This window comes from Pelodiscus sinensis, chromosome 1, assembly GCF_052426305.1.
Source record: "Pelodiscus sinensis isolate ZL-2025 chromosome 1, ASM5242630v1, whole genome shotgun sequence".
Lineage (NCBI taxonomy): Eukaryota > Metazoa > Chordata > Testudines > Trionychidae > Pelodiscus > Pelodiscus sinensis.
In genome coordinates this window covers 54,761,920-54,789,808 of record NC_143052.1, presented here as the reverse complement: position 1 = coordinate 54,789,808, position 27,889 = coordinate 54,761,920, and the positions used below count along the sequence as shown (strand labels likewise).

Sequence of the window (27,889 nt, the reverse complement as noted above, 5' to 3'; positions counted from 1 at the left end):
GGTCTGTTAGAAGACTTTTTAAAATATGTTGCATAAGGAATTCTGTATGGTTGGTTGCCTTTTATTTTTTTTATTCTCTAAAATAATCTCCATAGGCAATCATTGGAGTGGTTTAAAAACAGGATAGAACAAAAGACTTACTAGAGTGTATGTAGGGATCATTCCTAAATTGGCAGAAGGGTGGCCTACATCAGTTGCTCTCAACCTTTCGAGATTACTGTATCACTTTTAAGAGTCAAACTGGTCTTGCATACTCTCAGGTTTCATTTCACTTAAAAAGTACTCACTTACAAAATCAGACATAAAAATTCAAAAGTCACAGTATACTGAAAAATGACTTACTTTCTCATTTTTACCATATAACTACAAAATAAATCAACTCGAGTATAAATATTGTACTTTTACTTCAGTGTATACTATATAGAACAGTATAAACAAGTCATTTATGAAATTTCAGTTTGTACTGACTTTGCTAGTTCTTTTACGTAGTCTGATGTATAACTAGGCAAATATTTAGATGAGCTGATAAAGACTTCTTGAAGACTTCTACATACACCCAGCAGTATGCATACCGCTGGTTGAGAACCACTGCCCTACATAACCCAATAGGCTTAAATGACCAGAGTAGATGACCTACATTTCTTCAATCTACTGAAGAAATACAGATATACATTAAAATGAAATTTTCAAGCTCAGAACAATACATTTGTAATCATATTTGCAATATCAGAAATGGCAAAAAGACAACCAAAATTTCCAGTTCACTGGAAAAGTTCATTACAGGCAGTCCCCGGGTTACGTACAAGATAGGGACTGTAGGTTTGTTCTTAAGTTGAATCTGTATGTAAGTCGGAACTGGCGTCCAGATTCAGCCGCTGCTGAAACTGACCACCAGTTCTGACTTACATACAGATTCAACTTAAGAACCCCAAGCGTCCCCAAGTCAGCTGCTGCTGAAACTGATCAGCGGCTGATTCCAGGAAGCCTGGGGCAGAGCAACTGTGCCTCGGGCTTCCTGTAGTCAGCGCTGGTCAGTTTCAGCAGCGGCTGACTTGGGGACGCCTGGGGCAGAGCAGCCGGGGTGCTGCTGGGTTGCTCCAGTAGCACTGCTCCTGGGTGCTACTGGACCAACCCAGCAGCACCCCAGCTGCTCTGCCCCAGGCGTCCTGATTCAGCCGCTGCTGAAACTGACTAGCAGCGGCTGAATCAGGACGCCTGGGGCAGAGCAGCTGGGGTGCTACCGGGTTGGTCCAGTAGTGCCCAGAGCGGTGCTGCAGGACCAACCGGCAGCGCCCCAGTTGCTCTGCCCCAGGGTCCACAAGCCTGGTCTGCTGGGGGGGGCACACTAGCTGCGCCCCTCCCCCCAGCAGACCAGAGACACCGGGAGCAAAGCCGCAGCGGCAGCGGGGTGCCGCGCCTCTGAGGCTTTGCTCTGGCAAAGCCTCAGAGGCGCGGGACCCCGCTGCGGCTGCGGCTTCACTCCCAGTGCCCCTGGTCTGCTGGAGACGGTCTCCAGCAGACCAGGGGCACCGGGAGCAGCTTTTCTCGCCCCGGAGGTCGAGGTGGCGGATCGCTGCCTGCGAGCTCCGGGGCAAGAAAGCCCCGTTCGTAAGTGTGGATCCGACATAAGTCGGATCCGCGTAAGTCGGGGACTGCCTGTATTTGTCTGCCTTATAGCAGTTAAACATAAAAAACTCTTTAACACTTCATCTTTATAATAACTTCATGTTCAGGTTAGGCCATTGTAAAGGGACAGTTTACAAGAGATATTATATAGGGGAAATGCCTATGTCTTGTGCTTTCTTAAATCTAACAGTAAAAAACATTAAGAAAAGCTTATGATTCCATAAAGAAGGCAAGTTAGTTGGAATGAAAACAAAATTCCATAAATCTAAGTATTATCACATGGCCACATAGACTTATGTTGTCTTGTTAGAGGATTTTCCAGGAAACATGTTAATGTCAACAGAACACATGCTAATTATAGGATATGTATGAGAAGTATTTAGAATGCAGAATTGAGAAAGATATTTACAATACATTTTGGAGGCTGACATACAGTACTCTATTCCAGTCATATACAAAGGAGTAAAATAAAGTTTGTCTGTTTACTGTAGATTTAATTTACAAAAGTACTGGCCACTGTATTTTTCAAAAAGAAGTATTTTAACTAAAAAAAGGCAGCACTCTTATTCCTCAGTTTCCTTCATTGTGGTAGGCAATGATCATCTTAAGGTATTAGCTGTACTCTTTCCAGTTACCCTTTGGGCTTCCCATTTCACAGAATTTACAAACATGCTGATAAATGCCTATAGAGAATTGGTCAAGTTCAAGATTTCTCTTTCAAAGCAATTGAAATTCTTCAGTTGTGAGAATAACCTAATGAAATGGCCCTCATTTTTCCTCTCTAAAACTCCCCGTGTGTTACGTTATGCAGATTTTACACAGGCAGGCACATCCACAATGTATTTGGGGGCTATTTGGATGGAAATAGAAAAGCTATGGAGCAAGACAGAGCCAGTCTAGATGTAAACAAGCTGGAATAGCTGGCAATTGTGCTGTTACAAATAAAATTGCATTCCACACTGTCTTCTCACTTATCAATTTTGACAGAAAACTGTCCTGACTTCCCATAAAAAGCATAGAAAAGGAAAAATCACATTAGATATCAGATTTGCCAGGATGGATTTGGTTAGTAGATTACTACAAAGAAACAGGTTTATCTTCATTTCACATGGTGGAGAAAGACAATACTCTGTCCAGGGGGTGGGAACTCTATAGGATAAACTATCTTTTAATCCCTATATTTTTAGTCTGATTTATTTTTGAGGCTGACAGAAGATTTGTTTACATTGCAGAAGAAGCAGTAGAGTCCATCATGCATTTCTCAAATACCAGATCCAAAGGCAGAAACACAGCATTAAAAGGGAATTTAAAAATACAATCACTTTTCTCTCACTCCTATCTCTATAGCTACTATTAGAATCCTATGCTGCTCTGTCTCCATGTGCAGGATTCCCTCAGATGTCAGCAAATGTTATAGAAGTAGTACCCACTGTTGGAAAAGTGGTACCAGGATATGCACAGCTCAAGAGATTTCAACAAAATAAGACTAGCATGTTAGGTGATGAATCTTTAATAACTACGGACCTAGACAAAGAGTTAACAAATCCTTTGGTAGGCAGCAAGCCTGATCCCAGATCTCACACCATTATCTTCCTTAGGCTATTACAGAAGAAAATGCTGGCCCACAGTGCTGTATTGCATTGGAAAGCAGCAGCAATGTGAAGTGCCAACTGTAGCTGCTGAACATGAGGTAACACTCCTCAGCAGCTGCATTTGTAATCTACTGTCGACTACCAGGGCAGAGGTGCACCTGTTCTGTAGCCCATGCTATACAAAAAGGCTACCTAGATGAATATGGGGTCCCCTGTAGCCTTGGAATGTATGAATCTATATGCCAGCTTCATGCAGTGGAGGAGCAGCATGTTGGCTGCCTGGGCACGGGGTGAGAGGTAAGGTAACAGCAAGTGGCTTAGGGAGGTTGAGTGGGTAGGTCTGGAGTGGAGGAGCTGCTGACGTGGATTAGGAGAGCTGGCTCTGTTAAGAGAAAATTTTCCTGCTTGGTTAGAAAACTGCAACCTTTAATCACTGAATCATTTCCAAAGGGCAAATTTAAATGTGCCACAGTGGGAAAAGTAAAGGGGTAAAAGTACGGGGCTTGGGTGCACAACATTTTAAAGCCAGTAGGCATTCACATGATGGATCTGGACTTTCTGACTTGCTTCTGGAGCATTTTTTGCTTTAAGGACTCATGGCAGACTTTAAAGGGAGTGTGTCTCATATGCAAGTCAAAGAGAAGAAACATTCCTGAAGGATTATAGACTTCCTGGCTGCAAAAGGCTCCACAGCTGTCAGCACATCCTCCAGTAAATTACAAACATCCACTTGAACTCCAGTTTCCCCTCTACTAGCCATTATAAGTAATAGTAAATTTCTAGAGGCTTGTCAGAAAACAACCTCAACAATCCTACCCTTGTGAGATGAATTAAATGTACAGCACCTTAAACTCTAACAATATGCAGATAAATTGTTTTGATTTCTTTGAACAATTACACAACTGGAAAATAAGATGCCTCAATTTATACTGATTATTTTAAATAAATCTATTTTGCCGTCATTCTCAATCTCAATTCCCTCTTCACTGTTTCTCCATCTCTATATTTGTTTCAATCTCTCTATTACCCTGCAGTGCATTTCTTATTTTTCTTCAGTGATTTTCCTTGTTTCTGACACTCACCACGGAAAACAATACAATTTTGATTTTCTTAGAACTATTTTGACCTACTTGTGAATGGTCTGAGATTGACAGAGATTTCCCTCTGTGGGGTTTGTGCCTTCTTCTCAGAGAGATCCATAGGACAGGGCTGAAAATTGTACAGAATATTTCATGGATCCAGCTTTGGTCATCCCTCCTGTACAATGGCTATGTGAGACTGCAAGGCAGGCAGGGAGAGGAGTTTTAGGCTGAAGTGTCATCAGTATGCTGAGGTACTCAGCTTTAATTCTCCTTTTCAGGCAGCCCAAATTCTAGTATCCCTTCTTTGACAGTGCCTTGTTGAGAATTAATTCCAACTGGTGTTGATAAGTCTTCACAAGATGGAAGCTATGCTATTTGGCAGGAGAAAGCATGATATTAGAGGAATGTGCTGGCATGGTGGCTGCACTTCTTGTAAAATTCGTATGTCCTTTAGTTAGATTGACTCTAAATCCCACTGGAGTCACTGTTCTTGAATTGAGCTTGTAATGGATTTTTTTCTCCACAGAAGCAAATTTTGACAAAAATGAAAACAATTCATTTTCAGATGAATTTGCAGTGAAATTTTTAAAAAAAGGAATAGAGAAAAGAAAACACAAAAACTGAAATTACTTTAGTTTTCAGAAACTGAAAATAATAAAAAAGACCTGAAACGGAAAAGCTACAAAACTGAAAGATACAAAACCCCTAAACATTTCTGGCCAAAATCTAAACCATTTTTGGATATAGGCCAAATTTTTTGGCGTTTGACTTTCTGAACAAACAGAAAATCATTCTTTTTAGGAAAGCAAGCAGGGGCAAGGAAGGAGGAGGGAATGTATTAAGCAGTTTCACTACATGATTTCAGCATGCAATCAACCTATGGAACTCCTTGCGAGAGGATGTTGTGAAGACCAGGAATTTAACAGGATTAAAAAAAGAACTAGATAAATTCATAGAGATTAGGTCCATCAATGGCTATTGCCCAGGATGGGTAGGAATGGTATCCCTAGCTTCTGTTTGTCAGAGGCTGGGAATGGATGACAGAAGAGGGATCATGTCATGATTACCTGTTCTGTTCACTTGCTCTAGGACATCTGTCATTGGCCACTGTCAGAAGACAGGATACTGGGCTAGATGGACCTTTCGTTTGACCTAGTATGGCCCTTCTTATGTTCAAGCCTGGCTATTTTAAGGCAACATGGAAACTTCAGTTGGTGCAGAATATAGATGTTCTTACTGAATGGAGTGGGACAGTATGAGCATAGGGCTGTTCAAATTCCTGTCTGCCATTCATTGTGTGGTGCATATTAAAACCTTGAATGACCTGGGATGTGTAGCCCACCCACTCTATACCCCATCACAGGTGAGATTGGTTGACATGTTTTTGCTGTCCTTTCCCACAGCTGTAGTCTCTACAGGTATGTCTACGCAGCAGCGTTATTTTGAAATAATGTCCAGATGGAGGACTTCTTACTCTGACTCCTGTCACCCTCATTTCATGAGGAGTAAGGGAAGTCGAAGGAAGAGTGCTCTTCTTTCGACTTCCTGCTGTGTAGACAGCACCAAAAGCTGAATTAAGGTATTTCAACTTCAGCTATGCAATTGATGTAGCTGAAGTTGCATATCTTAATTTGACTTTTGCCCTGTTGTGTAGATATGCCCTATGAGTTTTGGAAGGTGTTCTCAGTTGAGGACCCCAACATTTGGAAATCACTCCATGCTTTGGTGATGCAACAGCATGCAAGTCTGACAAACTTCTTGGCACAGTGTCAGGTCTATTAAAATAATATCAAGGAGAACAACGTGAATGGGGATCACTCAAAGGAGAGAGGGTAACAGAATTAAAAATTGAAGGATTCTCAGTGTCAAAGATCTTAGGTCATTCTTGTGCATAACTTCTTTTCCTTCCAAGGCCCAACCTTGTAGACAGCAGCTTCTCCTGAATCTGGATTCCCCAACTCGCCTTATGTTTACTAAAAAGCCCTTTTGTAACTGGCTCTAAACAGCAGTACATGTCCTTTTTTAGTTGGTGAGTTTAGATACACAAAGCCCTAAGTTTAATTTGATTTGTCAGAACTCAATTTTAAATTAACTGAGGGTCAAATTGGCATAATCAGCCTTCATTTTTTACAACCTATTTACTTATCTTGAGTGAAGTCATTCTTTATTTTTGCTTGTATTACAAAAGGTTACTGCCCAGCACTTGGCTTTATATACATCATTATTACTGCTGATTGCCTGCTTTAGGTTAGAAATGAGTGGGAAGATTTATTTGCCTCATCATCACATTCTAAACATCCATCCAGCCAATCACAATACAGGAGATACAACAGATGTGCTAACATCTGCTGCGAAGAGCATTTATCTGGCCAACAGAATAGGCAGCTACTATTTCAAATTCTTAAAAAAGAGACAGTTCCACATGTTTGAATATTCTTGATCTCAAACTGTGTGAAAGCTATTATGGAATATTAATTAAAATCAAGTTGCTGAAGATAATGTTTCAATTTCAAACAGATGTGCAGAATTAATACACTTGCCTGCACTGCAGTCTGTCTTGTAGAAATGTTAAAAGGAAAATAGCGTGAAAAGACAATGTTAAGTTTTCACATTTAAATAAGAATAAGCCAGAAAGTGCATAGGTTACGGGTCCAGAAGGAATACCATCTCACTTGTCTGCTTTATGATATATGCATATTACAACATATAATATGGCAAAAATTAAACCAAACATTTTGTGATGTTATCTGATTAAAATTTGACCATATAGGTCACTGTTGCGACCACTGTTTTATGTTTGCAGCAAATCTTGTACAAAGTGTGCCAAATGAGGTGTCTATGAAAAGCTTATAATTTTCTAGTTATGATTATGCCATTTTTATGCATGTATCATGATTGTATCTGAAGTTATGAGTATTGGCTATGTACTTGTATTTGAAATGTTTGCTTCTGGGAGACACCAATAGGAGGTTTGACTAGCCTATTGTGAAGGAACTATTCAGGCTGAATAGAACTACTTGACTTACAAAGGGCTTGGAAACTGCCAATCCACATCTCATGAGTCTTCCTATGAATGTTCAGAGTAGTATAGGAGCAATGGCTTCTACCCATAAATAACTGAATCGTGCATGGACAGGTGACTTGCATGGCTCAAGTGACAAACTTCATCTTGTGGCTGTACTTTTCCACAGCAAGAACTATGGGAGTCCTTCCACATGGCAGAGAATATAAGGCCCTGCAAACTCCTCCATTTGGTCTTTAATCCTGCTTCTTACCTCTGGAGGAACTTTGCTACAAATTGAAGTTCTAAACAAAGGATTGAACAACCCATCCAAACTGCGGATGTACGCCAGAGACTTGAGCCAACTGTTAAGCCAACAATTATTCCATCTTTGCTACAAGCCTGAACAAAGAATATTGCAATTGTTGTGTATTTTTGATTATTTTAACAATCTACCATCTCATCTAGTAGATTCTAAAGATTAGCAACGTTGCATTTTTTGGGTAAGATTCTAAGCTACAAATTGACTTGGAAATGCACCTAGTTAGGATCAGAAAAACTTCTTTTTAAAATGAGACTGGTTTTCATAAATTTTCATCTGTACAAAGGGTGTTACTGGTCGTGGCTCAAGAGAATTGGCATATCTGAGGGATTTGTTATATGACTTTTTGTGAGCCAGTATGGTTACACTGACCATATTTTCTGAACCAAAAATGGGGACACATTAGCCATGCCCCCTAGCCCTATTTGCTACACCCCCTGAACCATTCGGCTGTGCCCACATGCCACAGGAAGTCCCACCAGTGGGGGTAGTACTTCCAGGGCCAAGGTGAACATATGACTAGAAGTAAAAGGGTGTCATGTGACACCACTAAGAACTCTCCCCACTGTCCTCTACCAATAGGGATGGGTTTGGACCCCATAGGACCCTCCCCCATGAAACCATACTGCAATTGCATTAAACCAAGTCCTAGACCTAGGGTCCCATGACACTGCAGCGCTAGGGGTCCAACCTCGATTCAAGATTAGATCCGGGATCCAAGACCTGGAAGTCCCACAGGCAGGGACTGCAGCAGTGGGGAATCCAGTCTGCTGTGAACAAGGGCTGCTCTGGAGGGGGCTGGGAGCTGGTGGCAGCCCCAGTGTGACCTAACATTATCTGGTTAACTGATTTTAATGAGAATTTATATCCCTAATGATATGGACTGCAACTGCATTTTTTGAAGTTACTACAAAACTATCATATGTCCTCCATTTCCACAAGCCAGAATGACAATACTGACTAACCATGACAATTACAGGGTGGAGAAGACCATATCATTAGCCCTCCCCATCACTGCTTGAAACGTACATTTCCAATGGAGGTCAGTGGAGCTGAGCTATTTTATATGTAAAACTACTGAGTAATGTACGTCAATACCATGATAACAATGCCTATATTATGAAAATAATACCTAGTAATAATAGTCCTCTTCCCAAACTGCTTACAAAGGGCCTGATCTAATTTAAACTTTAAGCTAGAATTGAGCCCAAAGCAATCTGCTGAAGATCCAGTTCACATATAGTCACCCTTCAAAAATATACGGGACCAATCAGTAAAAGCCTGACTGCCTGGTACAGGTGATCTTTGAAGAAAATTGGAGAGACTTTGAATGGACTTCTTCTGACAGCAGTGTTTTCTCTCACTGGACAAGGGTTCTTTAGCACAGGTTTCACTTTGTGTGTCAGAATAACTAAAAAATGCATTGTCACAGCTAACTCCATTCAGGTCTAGGCAATGTGAGGCCCAAAGACACAAGAACAAATCTCTTGAAACTGGAATTAAAACATCTCATCTCTTTACAGTGCTCACAAAGGGCTAGTTTACCCAGACACACAAGTCATGACAACCATTTCTGGAGAGAGACGATATACATCTTGCCTCTCCATGGACATGCCAAGTATTTTCACGTTGTATCTTAACACACCATATAAATCATCAACTGCTCTGATGAGAAAGACTCACAAAGAGCGTGTCCATCATCCAAACTGGAGTAACATGATGATTTCACCATCATGGTAACAAACCCGATCTCTCTGTGGGCTCTTGTGGAGCGGCAGGGAGCCCAGGAGGTCTCTCAGGAAGAGACTGGGGGTGCCTCTATTTCAGTGGTTCTCAAACATTTTGGCCCGTGGACCACCTGGTCCAATGTAAACCTTTCCACAGACCACCAGCTGCTAATGGAAACTCGTTGTTAAGTAAATAATTGAGGAGGAGTTGGGGTGGGGAGAGGAGCCCAAGCCATTTTGTTAGGAGCTAGGGAGAACAGTTTAATTTAAATTATTAAACAGCATAAGCATTTTAACTCTCTCATGTTAGTTTATCAAACTTCATTTTAAATAAAGTAAACTAGTAATTTATGTCCATCACAAAAAGTTTCAATGTTTTCTTTATTTCTGGCAGGAGTAGGGAAGGTTTTTTGGGTCAGTGGCCACCAAAATATCAGTTTGGGACCACACAACTGAGAAGCAAAAAAACTCCTCCAAAAACTCCCATCCCTCACTGATGTGGCCCCCAACTGAGACACCTCACTCCTCTGGTGCTCCAGTCCCATGGGGCAAGGGGAAGTGACAGGGAGGACTGAGGTTCAGAGCTTCCTATAGGCCAGATTTACTTTTCTGGGATTCCAGAGTTAGTGGATTTATGGACCCCCTTAGGCTCTGGGGTAAGGACAAAAATGAGGTGTTCAGTCTGTGGGATGGGGATGCCAATGAGTGGGGCAGGGATGGGGTGCTGGATCTGGGAGGGAGGTGGGATGCAGAAGCAGGCTGGGGGTAGTGTGTCTGGCCATGACGGAGGGTACAGGAGCAAGGGAGGGTGTCGGAGGAACCTGGGGGTATGTCTACACTACAGCGCTAATTCGAACTAACTTAGTTCGAATTAGTTAATTCGAACTAAGCTAATTCGAACTACTGGATCCAGACTAAAAAACTAGTTCGAATTAGCGTTTTGCTAATTCGAACTAGCATGTCCACATTAAGTGGACCCTGAACCACGCTTAAGGATGGCCGGAAGCAGTGCCGGCAGGGCATCAGATGAGGACTTAGAGCGTGGAGCTGCTGCCTCAGGCTAGCCGAGGGCTGTGCTTGAAGGGACCCGACCCCCACCCCAGACTGACAGTTCTCAGGGGTGCCCCGCTTGCAAAGCAGTCCTGACTTGGAGTGCCCTGAGTGCCCACACTGGGCACATCACAGCACTCGGCCATCAGACCGGCTGCATTTGCCGCAGGCTGCCATCTGGGGAGAGGGGGCAATTAGGGGGCTGCAGGAGAGCTTCCACCCCCAGAAGCCCGCAGAGCCAGCCCAGTCCTCCCCATTGGGGGCTCGTACCCCATTCCTCCCTCACCTCCTTCCACTTACCCTTCCCTAGCCCCCCTTCCTGATGTACAAAATAAAGAAAACGTGTGGTCAAAAATAGAATCTCTCTTTATTGAAGAAAACTGGGGGAGACTGGGAAAAGGAGGTGGGAGAGGGGAAGAGAAAGGCTGGGAGAGGGGAGGGCAACTAAAATGATCAGAGGTTTGCAACAGGTCCCATATGAAGAGAGGCTAAAGAGACTGGGACTTTTCAGTTTAGAAAAGAGGAGACTGAGGGGGGATAGGATAGAGGTCTATAAAAGCATGAGTAGGGTGGAGAGGGTGCATCAAGAAAAGTTCTCCATTAGTTCCCATAATAGAAGGACCAGAGGACACCAAAGGAAAGGAATGGGTAGCAGGCCTCAAACTAGTAGCAGAAAGTTGTTCTTCACAAAGCAAAGAGTCAACCTGTGGAACTCCTTGCTGCAGGAGGCTGTGAAGGCTAGAACTACAACAGAGTTTAAAGAGAAGTGAGATAAAGTGATGGAGGTTGGGTCCATGGAGTGGTATTAGCCAGGGGGTAGGAGTGGTGTCCTTGCCCAAAGTTTGTGGAAGGCTGGAGAGGGATGGCACGAGACAAATCGCTTGGTCACTGTCTTCGGTCCATCCCCTCCAGGGTCCCTAGGGTTGGCCGCTGTCGGCAGACAGGCTACTGGGCTAGATGGACCTTTGGTCTGACCCAGTACGGCCATTGTAAGCTCAGGGTCGGGCGTCTCAGTGGACCACCTTGATTTTCATGCAAACCTGCTCCTGCGTGGCCAGGCTGACAGCTCTCCTGCCCTAGACGGCCACTTTTCTGTGCCTAGTGCAGAGGTCGTGGACGAGGTCCATGATGTCCGCACTAGACCAGGCGGGTGCCCGCCACTTGCGGTCCCGGGCAAGCTCCCGGGAGCCGCCAGCCTGGTCTCGGGAAGAGGGGGAGGGCTGGAGGGCATCGGGTGGCTGGCTCGAGCCGTGCCAGGTGCAGGGTCTGCTAGCTGGGTGCTGGCAGGCTTGCACCTGGCACGGGCACCGTAGCCAGCCCGTGCCCCTTTAAGGGATCCGGGGCCGGGAGGGGGGCAATAGAGTTTCCCTGGTGTTGGCCAGAGTGGCCACCAGGGAAAGCTGGGGAGGGCTAGCCTCCAACTAGTTCGAATTAAGGGGCTACACACCCCTTAATTCGAACTAGTAAGTTCGAACTAGGCTTAGTCCTCGTAGAATGAGGTTTACCTAGTTCGAACTAAGCGCTCCGTTAGTTCGAATTAACTTTGTAGTGTAGACATACCCCGAGGGTGTGGGGTCTTGGTGGAGGAAGAGGAGTGAGTGAAGGGGATTAGGGTTTGTGTGTGGGGGGGTCTGGACATGAGAGGGGATGCTTACCTGGCTTCGCACCCCCTTGCATCAGGAAAAACTTCCAGATAGTGTGCTGCCGTTCCCCCAGTGAGGTGGGGAGGGGGTTGATCTCAGATGCCCCCCTTCGGGGACCCAGTGAACATGGCTAGACCACCCCCTGGTATTATGGGAATCCTCACTGGGGACGCTTTAGCATGGTCAAACTGCCCCCACAGTGAATGGAAGCCCCTAATGGGGTCCCACTTAGCATAGCCAGACCAGTCCCCGCATTTTTGTCCTTACCCCAGAGCATTCCATGCACTGCCATTCCCCCGGCGGGTTAGGGAGGAGAGAGAGAGAGTGGCTGTGCACGGAGCACACCTACAGAGCCCAAGCGAGCACACCCTGCAACTCCCCAACCAGGCTCTGTGCGGCCCCTCCTGGGGCTGAAGCAGCAGCTCCAAGGTGCTGAGGTCAATGAGTGTGGCTCCACCCAGGTTTTGCCTTGGACCAGCAGGCACTGCCTCCCTCTGGCAGTGGTGGCTGCTGTAACAAGGAACAAGAGGCCACCTGCAGATGGAGGAGGCGGCAGTATAGCTGGACTGGGGGGCCCCGCAGGGCAAAGGCAGTCCAGAGGGAGAGGGGGGGTCTGTGCGGTGTGCGGTGGTGGGGAATTGTCAGGCAGCAGCGCACTGAAGCTTGGAGAATTCTCCAGACTCCAGAAACTGTGCACCACGAGAAGCTGCCCTGGCTACCTGCCGGCAAAGTGCCAAGGGACCTGCCTGTGTGCTCTGGCAAGGGGGAGGAGAAGGGGAAATGGTGCTGTACTGGAGGATGAGTTTCTGTGAGGCTCTGCCAGCTGGGGGAAGGGAAATGGCGGTGCACCATGCCATTTCTGACTTGCTTCCTCCCCGCAAGCTGGATCTGGCGGGGCTTTCCAGGACATTTTACTAGTTGATGGGGACATAGGAACACAGTATTAAAATTTGGGATTGTCCCAGAAAATCCAGGATGTATGCTTGGTGTAAGTATGGTGGAAAAGAAGTTCTCATTGTGACTGGTTGGGTGTGCCTTATAGTGGAGGATCCCCAGTCTTTAGCCGTAAATAGCTCCCCCATGACACTCACTGTTACACATTTGATCATAAAAACAGGCATACAAATGATGCAATGCAATTTTTAAATAACTTTTTGTTTTGTTCCCCCTCCCCGGCTCCAATGTGACAACAGCTATGCTGAGTTTCAGCTGTTTGTACTCCAGCGTACATCCAACCACCCCATACTTTCAGATACTGATGGCCACAGTCTGTGATGAATTACCAAACAGTGTGGTACACTGAATTTTGACACATACTATGGACTATCTCACTTGCACTCTGCCCACTAATCGGGCCCGTAGCAAGGTGGCTGTCAAGGGAGCCTGTGCGGAGCCCCAGGCAATCAGGAAAAGAGCTTACAGGAAGCCATACAAAAGACAGCTTGCTGGGACAGCCCTGATACAAAGTGCAGCTCAGTAGAGCAAAGGTGAATGTCTCCCTGACTAGCAAGGGAGACGACTGGATCCTGGTGTAGGGAGCAGCACCCAGGTCAGAGCAGTGCCTGGCAGGTTAGCAAAGCAGTAGGAGCCACGGATGACTACTGCTAGACTGCAGCCTTGATGTAAAGGCTGTGGGGAAGTGGCCCAGAGGGAGAAGGCAGAAGAGTGGACTGGAGGAGGGCAGCAAGAGGCTGCCGCTTGAGGTCCCTTGGCTGGGGTGTACAGAAATGAGCAAGCCTATTCACCATTGCCCCACTAACCACTAGAGAGACTGGCCAAGTAAAGGACTGAAGCTTGCCCCAGAGGGAGAGGCCAGACTTTGGACTTCCGGTACCCCCGGAAGGGTGGGAAATGGAGTGATTGGCACTGTTGGAGGAGGGCAGTGCCCTGAAGAAGATGCCACAGTCCAAGAAGTGACACAGGTTTAGAGACACACACCCGTTACAGTGCCCTCCACAACTGACTACAATACTGGAAATCTCTAGAAATTTTGATGAGATACCTTGTTAAATAAATAAATAGAAAGTTTCCACATAGAAATGTTCTCCGTTTCCTTCCAAATCTCTTTCCCATTCATTGCCCTCCAAGGATCAGTGTAGGTAATATTTAGTCCTAGTTTAAGGTCCAATATTTTGTGACATTTAGGGCTGGAAAAGTGAGATTCCTAACTTCCAATCAGAATGCAGTAATTCTTAAGTTATTAGACCTTAAAATTGTGACAATATTACCTTTTCTTTAAAAAAATCTTAAAACAATGCTTGTATAACAGTAGTAGTAATAGTTATAACTTTTTCCTTCTCAAGTCGTATAGCTGAGTCCATTATACGAAGGCAGGTTGGCTTTTAAATATATGCACAATAATACCAATGCAAAATTAAAAAAATAAAACCTTTCAAATATTTCTAGAATAATTTTATCAGAAAATATGGGGCATAACGGTATAAAATTGCCTAAAGATACATTTTCATCAAAATGGAAGATTTATAGTTGACGGAATTCTACAAATAGGAAAACGTTGCAAGCACTCTGATCTTCATTCTTTGAATGAAAAATAGATACATGTGTTGTAATGTTGCCCCAGCAATACACTGCTGAAAAACTAAGCTCACTTTTCTTCATTTTCTCGCGAAAATGTAAGCCCTGGCAACGAGGAAAATTTTTTTATTATCTTCCAGGTGAAATGAGGAGTAATCTTGTGTTTGTTTTATGAAATAATGAAACAAAATGAATATCACTAACTTAATATATTTTCCTCTTGTTCTAAAATACAATGAATGGTAATAACTTTGATAAATTTGCCCATGTCAGTTTTGTGTCCTCTTTTCCAGTGATGTTTGCTAGTTAGAGGCAAAATTCAAGTCTGTAAATTGGGATATTCATTACCAGTGACAGCTACAGATGACAGAAATTTCATCTGTTTTGAATGTCAGCATTTTGCAGTAAGTGATTCTAAATACATACAAAAATTAAGAATAAACAAGCACAACAGCAACTGGCCTGACATCTTACTTCATCTAAATGATCCAGGGATCTCCATATCAAAGGAAAAGAGGGAAGTATGATTAAGTGGCTAAAATAGGAATGATAGGAGTCAGGATTCCTGGGTTCTATTCTCACCTTTGTCACTAATTGGCTGTTATACCTTGGGTGAGTCACTTAATGTATCTATGCTTAGTTCCCCACTTATAAAATGATCATAATCATATTTATGTAATCATGAGAGAGGTGTTGGGATTAGTTAATTAATATTTGAAAAGCACGTCTTCAATTCTGAAAATGAAAGGCAATATATTAAAAGCAAAGCAATAATCTCTTATTACCACTATGCTGTTTATTTGCATGTAGTGATAACTATATTTAGACAGATATTAGATGTCTTTGTGTAAGTCATAATTGTTTAAACCTCAGGGATTTTATATAAAAATTCCTATTTTCTTCTGCTTTAGTAGGCCAAATGCATGCTAAAATTGGTTCACTTTAATTATTATACTGTGCTATTCAAATAATTATACTAAAACCTAAGGCTATTCCACTGTTTAATTTTAACTGTCATTCCTTTTAATGGTCTGCACTGTTCACAGGATCACAGGATAGGCATTACAGTTATAGAGGCTCTAGACTTCTCTTGCATTAAAGGGAAGAAATCTTGAACAACATCTTTATAAAAACTCTAAGCTATGTAATATTTTTAGATATAACAGTAAAACAATCTCAAGTGTGTCAATTATCAGACACAAAATTACTTAAGAAGGTTTTCAATAAATACCTTTAAAGTGCAACTCACCTTTGCTATATATTTATATGAAAAGACTGGTATTAGCAGCTGAAAAAAGATGTTGGTAAAACTAGGACTTAGTGGAATTGAAATCTCTCTCTCTCTCTATCTCTGTCTCTCTTTTTTTTCTCTCTCTCTCTCTTAGATTTAGATGATGACAGAGAGAGTATGATTATTAAGTTTGTAGATGATACCAAGCTGGGAGGGGCTGCAAGTGCTTTGGAAGATAAGGTCAAAATTCAAAATGATCTAGAGAAACTAGAGAAATGGTCTGAGGTAAGTAGGATGAAGGAATAATTTAGGAACTTCCTGAAAGGCCTGGCCGTGACCAGATAGACCAAAAAATATCTGTCTTTCTTGTGAATGCATGTTAGGAGACTTTTCAACACATGGATTATTTAAGCAATAGACCAAAACCGGTCTGTCTACCTTATAAATACATGTTTAAGGACTTTTTAACATGAGTGTTACAGGTTATCATCTTGTTACAGTGTCCACATATTAGCAAGTCCATAAATACACATTTAGGATTGAAACTTTCAAACACTTAAGAACGTGAGTAACTTTACACATCAGTAGTCCTAATGACTGTAATGCGAATGCTCTCACGTGTAAACTTCTTTGGAAACAGATAGGTCTGTGCAAGTTGAGACCTTTCTTCAGTAGCCTTTGAAAGAAAAGGAATTTGTTGTATGGTGCTGGTGTGCAAAAGTACCATCAAAGGAAATTACCCAAAAATTAAAATCATGTTAAGTTTGTGATAATACCCAATAAATAAAAAAAACTATTCAAATTTAAGGATGACACTCATCTTTTTTTCTGACCAATGGTGGCATACTTACTGCTGGGGTCCTGTTGAATACCTGATATTAAATATGATGGCCAAAATATTTAAAGACAAGACGTATTGAAGCTAAATGATGAAATCCTCTTGCTACTGAAGAGTTTGGCCATTGACTTCACTGTGACCAGGATTTCGCATAGTTGTCAATTGCCTTTAATTCTCTTACCTGTTCTCAGTTTGGGCCACTGTATAACTAAGCTTGCAAAGAGGCATTAAGACTTGAGCCAAAGCCACTGATATCAATGGAGAGACTCCTATTGAGTTCAGTGAGTTTCTGCTATTACAGCATAATATAAAGTGAAAGAGTTTCACACCAGAAGGGAGCATCGAATTATGTAGTGTAACCGGCTGTATATCACATGTTGCCAACACAACTCAACTCTTGCACAACAACCCCAGCAATCAAAATGAAGCCAAAAGAGATTAGACTATTATGGACTACAACGAGAGAGTAGGAGGGACCAAGATGCATCTGTGTCCAAGTCCCCTAAAATGGCAGGCAACTGGTTAAATGAAATGTACCCAGATAGTTCTGGCAACTGACCTGCACCCACATACTAGACAAAAATACAACCTTCCCACCCCCTGCACACCAAGGTTACTGCCAGTCTGACATGAGGGGAAAACTCCTTCCTCTCACTGACCATGTGAACAAGAATCAGCCAGTCAAGCACAAGAGAGAGAAAATGTACTGTCACCTTACAGCCCTGGACCACTCTGTCTAGTGTCCAATCTTCAACCCTGACCAGCCCTGATACTTGAGAGGAAGGTAACCAAATGACTGAACAGAACAGACTGGGGGGAGGGAGGAGGACTCTCTTCCTGACCTCTGCAGATGATTGGTTGAAGCCCTACCATGTGAGCTTTTATGAACATAAGACAAAAAGCAGAAGTGAGCCTGGGTCTGCTGAGCCCTACCCTATAAGCAATCCCATAAGACAATCACACTTAATACATTTCCCCAGCTTTCTCTCTAAACTAATTATGTGAATTGATCTCACAACTCCTATTGGGAGCCTGACCGCTCTGATGGTTAGAATCCTTCTTCTAATATCCAGTCTGAATTTGTTCACGGACAGTTTATGACCATTTGTTCTTGTGCCAAAAATAGTTCTTTAGATTAACTAGTTCTACACCCTCCCTGATATTTACCCCTTGTCTTGACCCCTCACCGAATAATTATATCCCCTTGCAGCCCTTTTTATGCTAGACTAAACAAGCCAAATCCTTTCAGTCTTTTATCATAAAAAAGGCCCATCAGTCCTCTGATCATTCTACTAGCTCTTCCCTGTACCCATTCTAGTTTGAATTCATACTTCATGAACATGGGTGAACAGAACTGTATGCATTATTCCAAATGAAGTTTCAGAGTGCCTTGTACAATAGCATTAATACTTTTCTTTCACTACTGAAAATGCTTCACCTGATACATCCTAGGATTAATTTTTTCCTTTTTTTACAGCCTCGTCATATTATTAACCCATAATCATGTTTAACTACACACTCAGATCTCTCTTCTTCTATGAGGCTTTCAACTTGCAGCAGAAACTCTTATTAAAGTTCATGACCTTGTACTTTTGTACTATTGAATTTCATCCTATTTCCACCACTCTATCTTCAAGGTCATCTAGATTGTCTTTTATAATATTCTCACCTTCTTCGGTATTGACAATGCTTTCCAACATTGTATCATCAGTGTATTTCATTACCACCCTCCTACTTTTTGTGCCAAGGTTATTAATAATAATGTTAGCTACAACGGGTCCCAAAATTAATCCCTGAGGAACTTTGCTAGTAAACACCCACTTGTCTGATTGGCCACTCTAAAGCACAACCTGTCACCTTGTCCTTTTTAGCTAGTTCCTTATCTACCTTACCATTCTTGTGCTAATTCCCATCTTCCTTTATTTAACTAACAATTCCTTTGTTGTACTATGCTAAATGCAAGTACATTAGATCTACTGCATTTCCCTGATCTAAAAATCTGTTATTTTCTGAAAGAAGGAAACCAGGTTATTCTGGAAATCACGTAATTATGATCTACTCTGGGTAAACCCATGTTGCATTACATCCCCCATTTTCCATTTACTTTCATGAATTCAACATTCTTTCCTTCACAGTTTGTTTTAAAGCCTTGCATAGTACTGAGTCCAGACTAACACTCTATAGTTGCCCACAGCATGTTTTTCTCCTTTCTCAAATCCAGGTATGAATTTAACTATATGCCAGCCATATGGTATAACCAAAATACACAGATACATTTATTAAAAATAATTGCTACTGTAGTAGCAATTTCATATGACAGTTCTTTGAGTGTGGGATGGAAATTATTTGGTCACCGATTTGAGCATGGTAAGCTTTGTAAGTTTTCATTCCAGATCAGATGTGATCACTTTCATTTCTATACACTAATGTTCACCAGCCATCTTGTCTTTATATCCATAGTGTACATTATATTTTTGAAAATCAAGACTAGACAAGATATTAATTTAGTTTTGGGGACATGCCTAAACTATCTTTAATCTCCTTCCCATACACACTGCACAGTGACCCAACCTCATCTTTCCTTATTCTCCTTCAATTTATATAGCTAAAAATAACACCCTTCTTATTATTTTAATTTCTATGGCAAGAGCTAATTCAATATAGCAATTCTCACATTATTCCCACATTTTTCAATCTTTGAGATATAGGACTCCACTGCACTTAAAATGAACATATTTCCGTATGCAAATATTAGTCTGCACACTTTGATGCAATATTAAAAATCCAAAAAAAGATACATGTCTCGAGATGCATTTACCTCTTATGCTCACCATTAACAATGGGTCTTCATATGTCATGTCACCAGAACTTGAATTTAACATAGAAATTTAACTGTAGGGTCTGGATTTTATTTATTCCTGAGTTACAGAAATTGTGTTTGGAACCTTTTTTGTTACAGGCTGCAAGATATAGTCATTCCCTCTGCTCTCCAAAACTCCAATGTTTTGAAGAACAAATGATTCTCTTCAAAGGAAGCCAGACAGCCCCTCTCCTATTTAAATTTCATGTGAAACATTCTTTATTTCAGTCACTCAATGGTTTTGCCCTGGGCAATTGAATCACAGCTGACAGTAAATTAATGAATATGATGGTGTGATTAGTAGAGATTACAGGCTACTGAGAACCTGCCTGAGCATTTACCACTGTCATAATACTTACGCCAGCTCTTATTAGGGATTAATAATGGTCATAAAGAGGACATGATTTCAATGTCCTAGACTCTATGTAAAATCCATCTGCATTTTTAATGATTCACTGCTAGTCTGATAAAACGGGAAAATATTTTTAGCGTAAGATTTTTCAAATTTACTTTTTCTGACGGTCTATTTTGCCATTTAAATAGTCTCAGACAAACAGTCCTTCTAACTGATATAAGACAAATTTGCTGCAAACACACACATAAACTCAGCAAAGAAATTAGGAAGAAATAATGATTTCATTAATCCCTAACAATGATTTTTTGAAGAGTTCAAATAAAAGTTTGTTTGTTCTGAGTTAGCTTCACCAAGTACATTTATTTGATTTTCTAGGTTCCTCAGGGAAGAACATTAGTTTCCCCTGGTTCTAAGCAGAAAAGAACATATTAAAAAAAAAAAGATAAAAGTGAGCAATGTGCTTATTTACCAAAGCTTTCCCAATCCATTTTATTTCCAAATGTCAAACAGTTATCTGAAAGCTTTAAAAGGTTTCTTTAGGTACTTTTAAGGGGCAGCAAATATTAGGAAGAATGGTTTCCGTAACTTTCATGAAAGTTACTTAATAATCTCTATACTTGATATTTAAAATAGTGGACAGTGTATAGCTGAGCAAAGACTAAGTATGGTAATAATAAAAAAATCACCGTGTGCTGTTTATACTTGCTCTTAATCCCTAACATAGAAAAATGGCCAATTATTTCTGAAAATGAGAAGAAAAAGCAATCAAACTTCTACATAGATTTGGGTTTTTTTCATTTCTGAAAGACTTTCTTCAAAGTGTGAAAACTGCAAAAAGCAGAGCAGCTGATCTATGTTATGTGTATAATAAGCCTTCTAAACTCAGACATACGTGGCAAAATTCTGCTTCCATTTATACCCTTGGAACCTCCATTAAGTCCATGACACTATTCATGTTTGACTGAGGGAAAGAATTTGCTCCAGTAATTTAAAAAAAAAAGCATTCCTGCTATTGTTCTTCTGACAAAGCTTTGATATCAGCGCCTTAAATACAGTACCTGTAATGTAAAAAGATATGCTGCAGCATGCCAGTGATCTTACCTCATACTCAAAGTCCTCTGTTCTATCTGCATCAGCAGGCAGGCTGGAAAGATACTCATTACCTTCATAAAATTCATGCTCCACTGGGTGAAGAGAATGGCAGCTATGTGGGACAAAGCAGTACAACAGGAATAGATGAGACAATAGTTTTTCAAATTAAAAAAGATAAAAAAAACCTTTTCTGTAGTTTTCTCATCTGTAGAAGGCTATTCTGAGTGATCTGAGAGTCTGAAAGGCATACAACCAGGCAAGAGATAGGGCACTTTTCTTTTCAAATGCATAGAAACCAGTTAATTTCATTTTGCCAAGCACAGCACCAATGGCAAAATTCTACTGTCAGATCGACATATGGTTATTTCTGAAGAGTGAATGAAGCAGGGTTTGTTTTGAGCCAAACTGCTTAGCTGATAAGCTTTGGGATTTTTCCATACTCTTAAATGTGCTTAACTCCGGATATGCATGCCATCTCTACATGCATCCAAATGCACACTTCAGTTACTGTCTCAGAGGGGTAGCCACGTTAGTCTATAACTTTGAAAACAACGAGTAGTCCTGTGGCACCTTAGACACTAACAAAAATATATACAGTATCATGAGTTTTTCTGGGCAAAACCCACTTCTTCAGATGAACAAATTCAGATACAGGAGCAACATGAAGGTGCCTTTCTTAGTACAATAATGTACTAATCACATTTCTACCACATTAAATCCCTTAAATGAAGCACATTTCAGAATGCTTACAAATGATTCCAAACTTTAAAGGAGTAACTCTCACTTTTACAGCTTTCTCCAACATGGACACAACAGGCAGTCAAGATGTGTTTGGACAATTATACTCTCAAAAATGTCAGCATATAGTAACCTTGGACTGGTTTTGAACAAAAAGAATGAGATCTTTCTGAAATAAGCTGAACTTACTTGTAGCCTCAGATCCAAAAACAGCTATTACCTAACCCATCATAATAACTTACCCTAGTGGAATCTGCAGACTATCCAGACAATCTATGCAGAATGTTGTGACTATGCATCTGTGACATGGTGAAGTGTGGTTACATTTTGCAACTCCATTCCTGTGCAAAAATCCACAGAACACTGGGAATTCAAACGGAAATTTCTAATATGATCATGGTTTTGGCTACAGCTAGTGGATGAAGTGGAGGCAAGCATTGTCAGATGGGTTGGGGAACTCATAAGCTGAGATTCAAAAGGATGGATAACCATTTTTGCATAAATATACTATGCTAGCATTGAAATGTTAGCAGTAATATTCAATTCCAAAGGAAATATTCATTTAATCACTTTGATAACTCATTACACATGTTTGTCATTCAAGAAGTGGGATTTTATTTTTAATTGCTTCATATTTTCAGTAATGTTTTGCTTTAGGTAACTGAACCTTAATTTAGTTAGTTTCCTTGATTCTTCTTCTGTGCCAGGGAAAAATTTAGACAATGCGACCAAGTTGGCACTCTCTGGTTTTTAATAAGCCTTTTTGCAGCTTTGGTTAGAATAGCTGTATACCTGACCAGGGCTCACAGTTGGCATAAGCTTTGGATGAAGAAATAGTATGAAGTGATCAGACCCAGGATTCCTTAGTGCAGCTCTAATCCATGAATGAAGTTCAGGGGGGTGATGCAGTGAAAGAAGGGTGGGATTGTGGCTAGCAATGACAGCCATACAGTAATGAGATAGTATTCCTCAGATGTTTTCTAGACAAAATTGTCTAGAAAATAGTTTTTCGTTAACACTTCGTTTCTTGAAAATGAATACTTAATATTATAGCTCCTCAAACAGCAGTAGTTGAAAACCAGTACTGTCAGATTTAATCCTTAAAGTCATGTGTGTTAAAAAAAAAAAAGATGAATATGGGGCGAGAACTTAAAAATTGGATGGTGACAGATCACAAATCCCTGTGATAATTGAACTTGATGATATTCTCAACAAGAGAGCTCTCAACCATGCCTGTAGCTGTTACCATTACTTATACTGACTTTACAGACATTCTAATCTTCAGAGTGTCACACACAGACAAAGTTACAGTCCTGAAATCTTATAATATAGACTCTGAGGTTGGCTGGAAAAGTGACAGAGAAAGAAAGATAATGCATACCTGTCGGAAAGCAGAAAGGGACAGATATCTGGCACTGGAGGTGTGGAAGGCCTAAGCTTGGCCAGAGCCATAATGTGCTCAAAGGTGATGTCGGTCTGAGTGCTAGCTTCCATAAGCTGAACATCCTGTGAGCTCCCATGTGTTTTATTAATGGGTGCTCTCCGTAAAACCTGAACTACAATCGGCTCTTTGGCATTCCGAAAAGCTTCCACTGCTTCTTCGTGAGTGGCCTTCGAGAGATCCTTCCCATTGACCTAATGGAAAACAGAACATAACACAAATTAGGACTCAACTGAAAGGGCGTATAGGAACAAGTGTGTATTATAATTTGTCCAGTATATTACGGCATATTCTGGTATCTACTGCAAGAGAGGAGATGAGGGCTGGATGGCAAAATAACTTGTTTTCTAGCAACAGACAAAAAAACTAGTAAAATTGCTACAACTCTGTCCCAATGGCATCCAAAAGAAGGAAAAATAAAGTAATACATGTTTAAAAGTCTAAGTAAATTTAGAATTCTGCCTCAGAAATTATTGTGCCTGGTTTGTAAAATATATATGGAAATGTGGGGGTTTATTTTGTTTGATATTTCAACATCTTCTGAAAAGTATTATTCATGCATGTGTCAATAAAGGTATCTGAGGTATCTGAAAGGAAATAAGGCAGACAGAAAATGTTTTGTCACTTATATTCCATCGCTATTGTATAGTCAATTAGACTGTATATAGGAAGATCTGATGACAAGTCCACTGCAGTAGTTTTCCCTTTACATGTATTGAAATCCAACTTAAATCTAAACTAAAGATCTTAAGAAGAGAAGAAAAGGAAGTTGGAAGTGCTGCGATTGTGTCGCTGTAGTTATGTAGTGCACATAATCGTTTCTTACAACAATGGCAAGGATTTTTCCAATAATGTTGTTAATCTATCTCTCTGAGAAATGGCAGCTTGTTCAACAGAAGAATGTTTCTGTTGACCTGTCTGCGTTTACAGTAGGGGGTAGGGTCAACCTAACTACTATGCACATAGCATAGAAATTGTTGCAATCCTGAGTGATGCAGCTAGATTGACCTACATTTTAGATTCAGACCAAAGCTCTGGACAATTGTTTGACAAGCTATGGAGCTGAGGATGAGTGTTACAATGTCTACATTTGAAAGTTTTGCTATGTTGATTAGGAGAGTGAAAAAAATTACATCCCTATGGCAGAAAAAGCCCCAGGCTACATCTACACTGGCCCCTTCTTCAGAAGAGGCATGCTAATTTCTAACTTTGGAATAGGGAAATCCGTGGGGGATTTAAATATCCCCCGCGGGATTTAAATAAACATGTCCGCCGCTTTTTTTCCGGCTTGGGGAAAAGCCGGAAAAGAGCATCCAGACTGGCGCGATCCTCCGGAATAAAACCCTTTTCTGGAGGATCTCTTCTTCCTACCTTCAGGATTAAACTCTTTAGGCAATATGTCCTTTTGTGAGGGTATCAGTTACCCAAATGACATAAGTTGTGTCTCCATTGAGGGGGGCCCCTGGTATGTCTCTGCTGGCATATCTTTACCAAAAAACTCCTTATGTTTTTACTATACTGGAACAAAGTGTAATTTTGCTGGTGTAGCTGCACCCACACGAGAGGCACTTTGCCAGTATAGTACAGTATAGCAGTATATCAGTATTCCCATGCCAGAGCTCCTTTAGTATAATGATTGGAGTATAACAAGGGGAACTGCAAGGGTTGTGTGTGATATCCTTAAATGATTGGGTGTGGAGGGGTTTGCATTTTCAAGGTATGAGCACATCACTAAACTAACATGCTAATTGGGCGATGGTGGTCAATAGCAGAATTCTTGAACAAGAATATACAGTAGTGAGATTCAGAGGTGATTTTAATATGGCTGTAAATTACAAATAATGAAACTGCTGTAAGCCAGTGCAGGTATGAGATAGTATAACTTATCATTTGAAGGGATAAAAAGGGTATCTTTTTGTACAGGCAGTCCCCGGGTTACATGGATCTGACCTACATCAGATCCCTACTTACAAATGGGGTGAGGCAACCCCGCACTAGCTGCTTCCCCCCAGCAGACCAGGGAGACGCGAAGTTAGCGCGCGCCCCCCCCGCCCCCAGCAGACCAGGGAGACACGGAGCGGCTTCTCTCAGCAGACAACTCAGCTTGAGAATAAAGGACTGAGGGAAGTGAGGTGTGGGAGAATAAAACTGAGCTCTGGAGAAATGTTTGGCTAGAGTTTCCCCTACAATATGTACCAGTTCCGACTTACATACAAATTCAACTTAAGAACAAACCTACAGTCCCTATCTTGTATGTAACCCGGGGACTGCCTGTACTAAGAAATGCAACCAACAAAGAAATTGATCCCAGGTAAAAGCTTTATTTTACTCCCTCCTGATAGAAATCTTCAATTCTACCCTTACAGAATACATGATATATCGTTTCACAATCTTTATGCCATCTTTACATCACAGCCAAGGTGGTCCCAGAGCTGGTGCGAGCCAAGACTGTTCGCTTGCAACTCATGCTGGCCCCGGGAACTACTCCCACTGTGGCTCTTCAACGTAGTAAGAGCCTGGTGGCTCTTGTTACATTTAAAATGAAGTGCCACAGAGGTCCTGGAGCTGGTGTGAGCCAGCACTGCTCAGTCTCAGCTTGCGATGACTCTGGGAGCTACTCCAACTGCAGCTTTGCAGTTTAAATATAGTAGGACCTGGGCTGCCTGCTCGCCCGGATCCTATTACATTTAAACTGCAGAGCTGCAGTCGGGGTGCAAACACCCCCCTTATTGACTAATCATGTAGTTGATACAAATTTTATCGACAACATAATTAGCTAATTACCTGCTTCCTAACATCCTTAGTCTACACTGTGAAAAGTAGGTATAATTATATTACTCAGGAGTGTGAAAAATCCACACCCCTGGGCAACACAGTAAAACCAACCTAAACCCCATTGTGGACAGTACTAAGTCAATTAGAGCAATACGAGAAGTCATTCTTCCACTCTATTCTGCACTGATCAGGCCTCAATTGGAGTATTTTGTCCAGTTCTCAGCACCACATTTCAAGAAAGATGTGGAGAAATTGGAGAAGATCAACAAGAATGATTAAAGGTCTAGAGAACATGACCTATGAGGGAAGACTGAAAGAACTGGGCTTGTTTAGTTTGGAAAGGAGAAGACTTGAGAGGGGACATGATAGTGGTTTTCAAGTATCCAAAAGAGTGTCACAAGGAGGAGGGAGAAAAATTGTTCTCCTTGGCCTCTGAGGATAGAACAAGAAGCAATGGGCTTAAACTGCAGCAAGGGAGGTTTAGGTTGGACGTCAGGAAAAACTTCTTAACTGTCAGGGTGGTTAAACACTGAAATAAATTGCCTAGGGAGGTTGTGGAATCTCCATCTCTGGAGATATTTAAGAACAGGTTAGATAGACATCTATCAGGAATGGTCTAGATGGTACTGGGTCCTGTCATGAGAGCAGGGGACTGGACTCAATGAGCTCTTGAGGTCCCTTCCAGTTCTAGTGTTCTATGAGTCTTTCAGAGCCACAGAAATTTGCTTCCAGAGGGAGATGTAACAATTAGGGAAGTGGGAACTCCATAATTTTTGCTGTGGATTGTAATGTAGGCCCATTGAACAACTTTTACCTTAATAGCCTGTAGAACCCCTTCAAAATGTACAGCTGGTTTCCTCTCTTTCCTGACCTTCTGTATTAAACATTTTTAATGTTTATAAAATTCTAAGGATCATAAATGTAGTGATCATCATTAAAAAGTCAATGTCTGGCAACAAATACGTCTTAGTTCTATCAGATATATCAGTGTTATTCCTATTGTAAGTACAAGGAGCATACTAATTACCACTCTGTGGTACTTGTTGGCAAAGGCTGCATTGACTTCTAAAAAGCAGCCATTTTACAACCGATCTGTGCCAGCAGGGAAAAAAACCAAAACAAAACATGGAAGTAAAATCTAAAAGTAAAGTAATCCAGAAGTAAAATTTAAGATCTTATTAAAATTCCCTGGGAAACCAACCAACCAACAGCCCATTTATCTATATAAATCAATACTTATTAATTATTTCAAGCAATATATACTTTACATACATTTACAATAATGCCCTTTCCATGCATATTCTATGACAAGGAACAATGATATTTGAAAATCATGTAACTATGAAATTCAGCTTATTTTTATTGGCAATAATGTGACTGACCTGTACTTTCATAAAATGTTTATTTTCTCCTTGAAGAGAGGGAATTCATGACCTTTAAAATTTTCTATCCGTCATGTGGTTTCCTTATAACATGTAAGCACTGAGGATACAGAACACTTATTCTAATCATACTTGAAGTTCATCAACACAGTTAGTTACTCTGCATAAAGGTCACTCATTTTATCAATTCTGCCTTGCCCTGTAGAAAAGCTGTAGCTTAATTGCTATATGCTGGCAGCTATCCTGGGTAGTTACCATCAATTGGTGTTGGGATGGGGGAGTGTATTTTAAAAATGAAAACCAATACTCTATGCCCTTTTTGGAGGTCTCTTCACTTACGTCTTTTAAGATCTTTTTTCCCACCTCCTGCATTATCCCCCAATTCCAGCACTTAAATATCACCTGAAGCACTTATTTACTGCAAGCCATTTATAAATTTTTAGCTGAATGATTGCATAAATTCTTTTATTCTGAAAGGTTACTTTCAATTGAAGTAAACATACTATTTTAAGTGGATAGGCAAATCCGTCACTTTTTATAATCAACTCAAAAGACACAGGAATACATTTGTTGCAACAGATGGGCTAATTAATCTATAA

The 27,889-nt window shown here is 41.2% G+C and overlaps 1 protein-coding gene across 2 annotated transcripts in view; it reads right to left on the bottom strand.

Moving 5' to 3' along the window:
• PDZRN4 (PDZ domain containing ring finger 4) overlaps positions 1 to 27,889 on the bottom strand; it is a 399,535-nt gene that overhangs the window by 33,482 nt on the left and 338,164 nt on the right. For both annotated transcript variants that reach the window (XM_014572468.4, XM_006120970.5), the window contains 2 exons: positions 23,074 to 23,327; positions 20,964 to 21,066 (listed from right to left, as the gene is read on the bottom strand). In XM_014572468.4, coding sequence (XP_014427954.3) covers positions 20,964 to 21,066; positions 23,074 to 23,327 — 357 coding nt within the window. The remainder of the gene's footprint in view (positions 1 to 20,963; positions 21,067 to 23,073; positions 23,328 to 27,889) is intronic.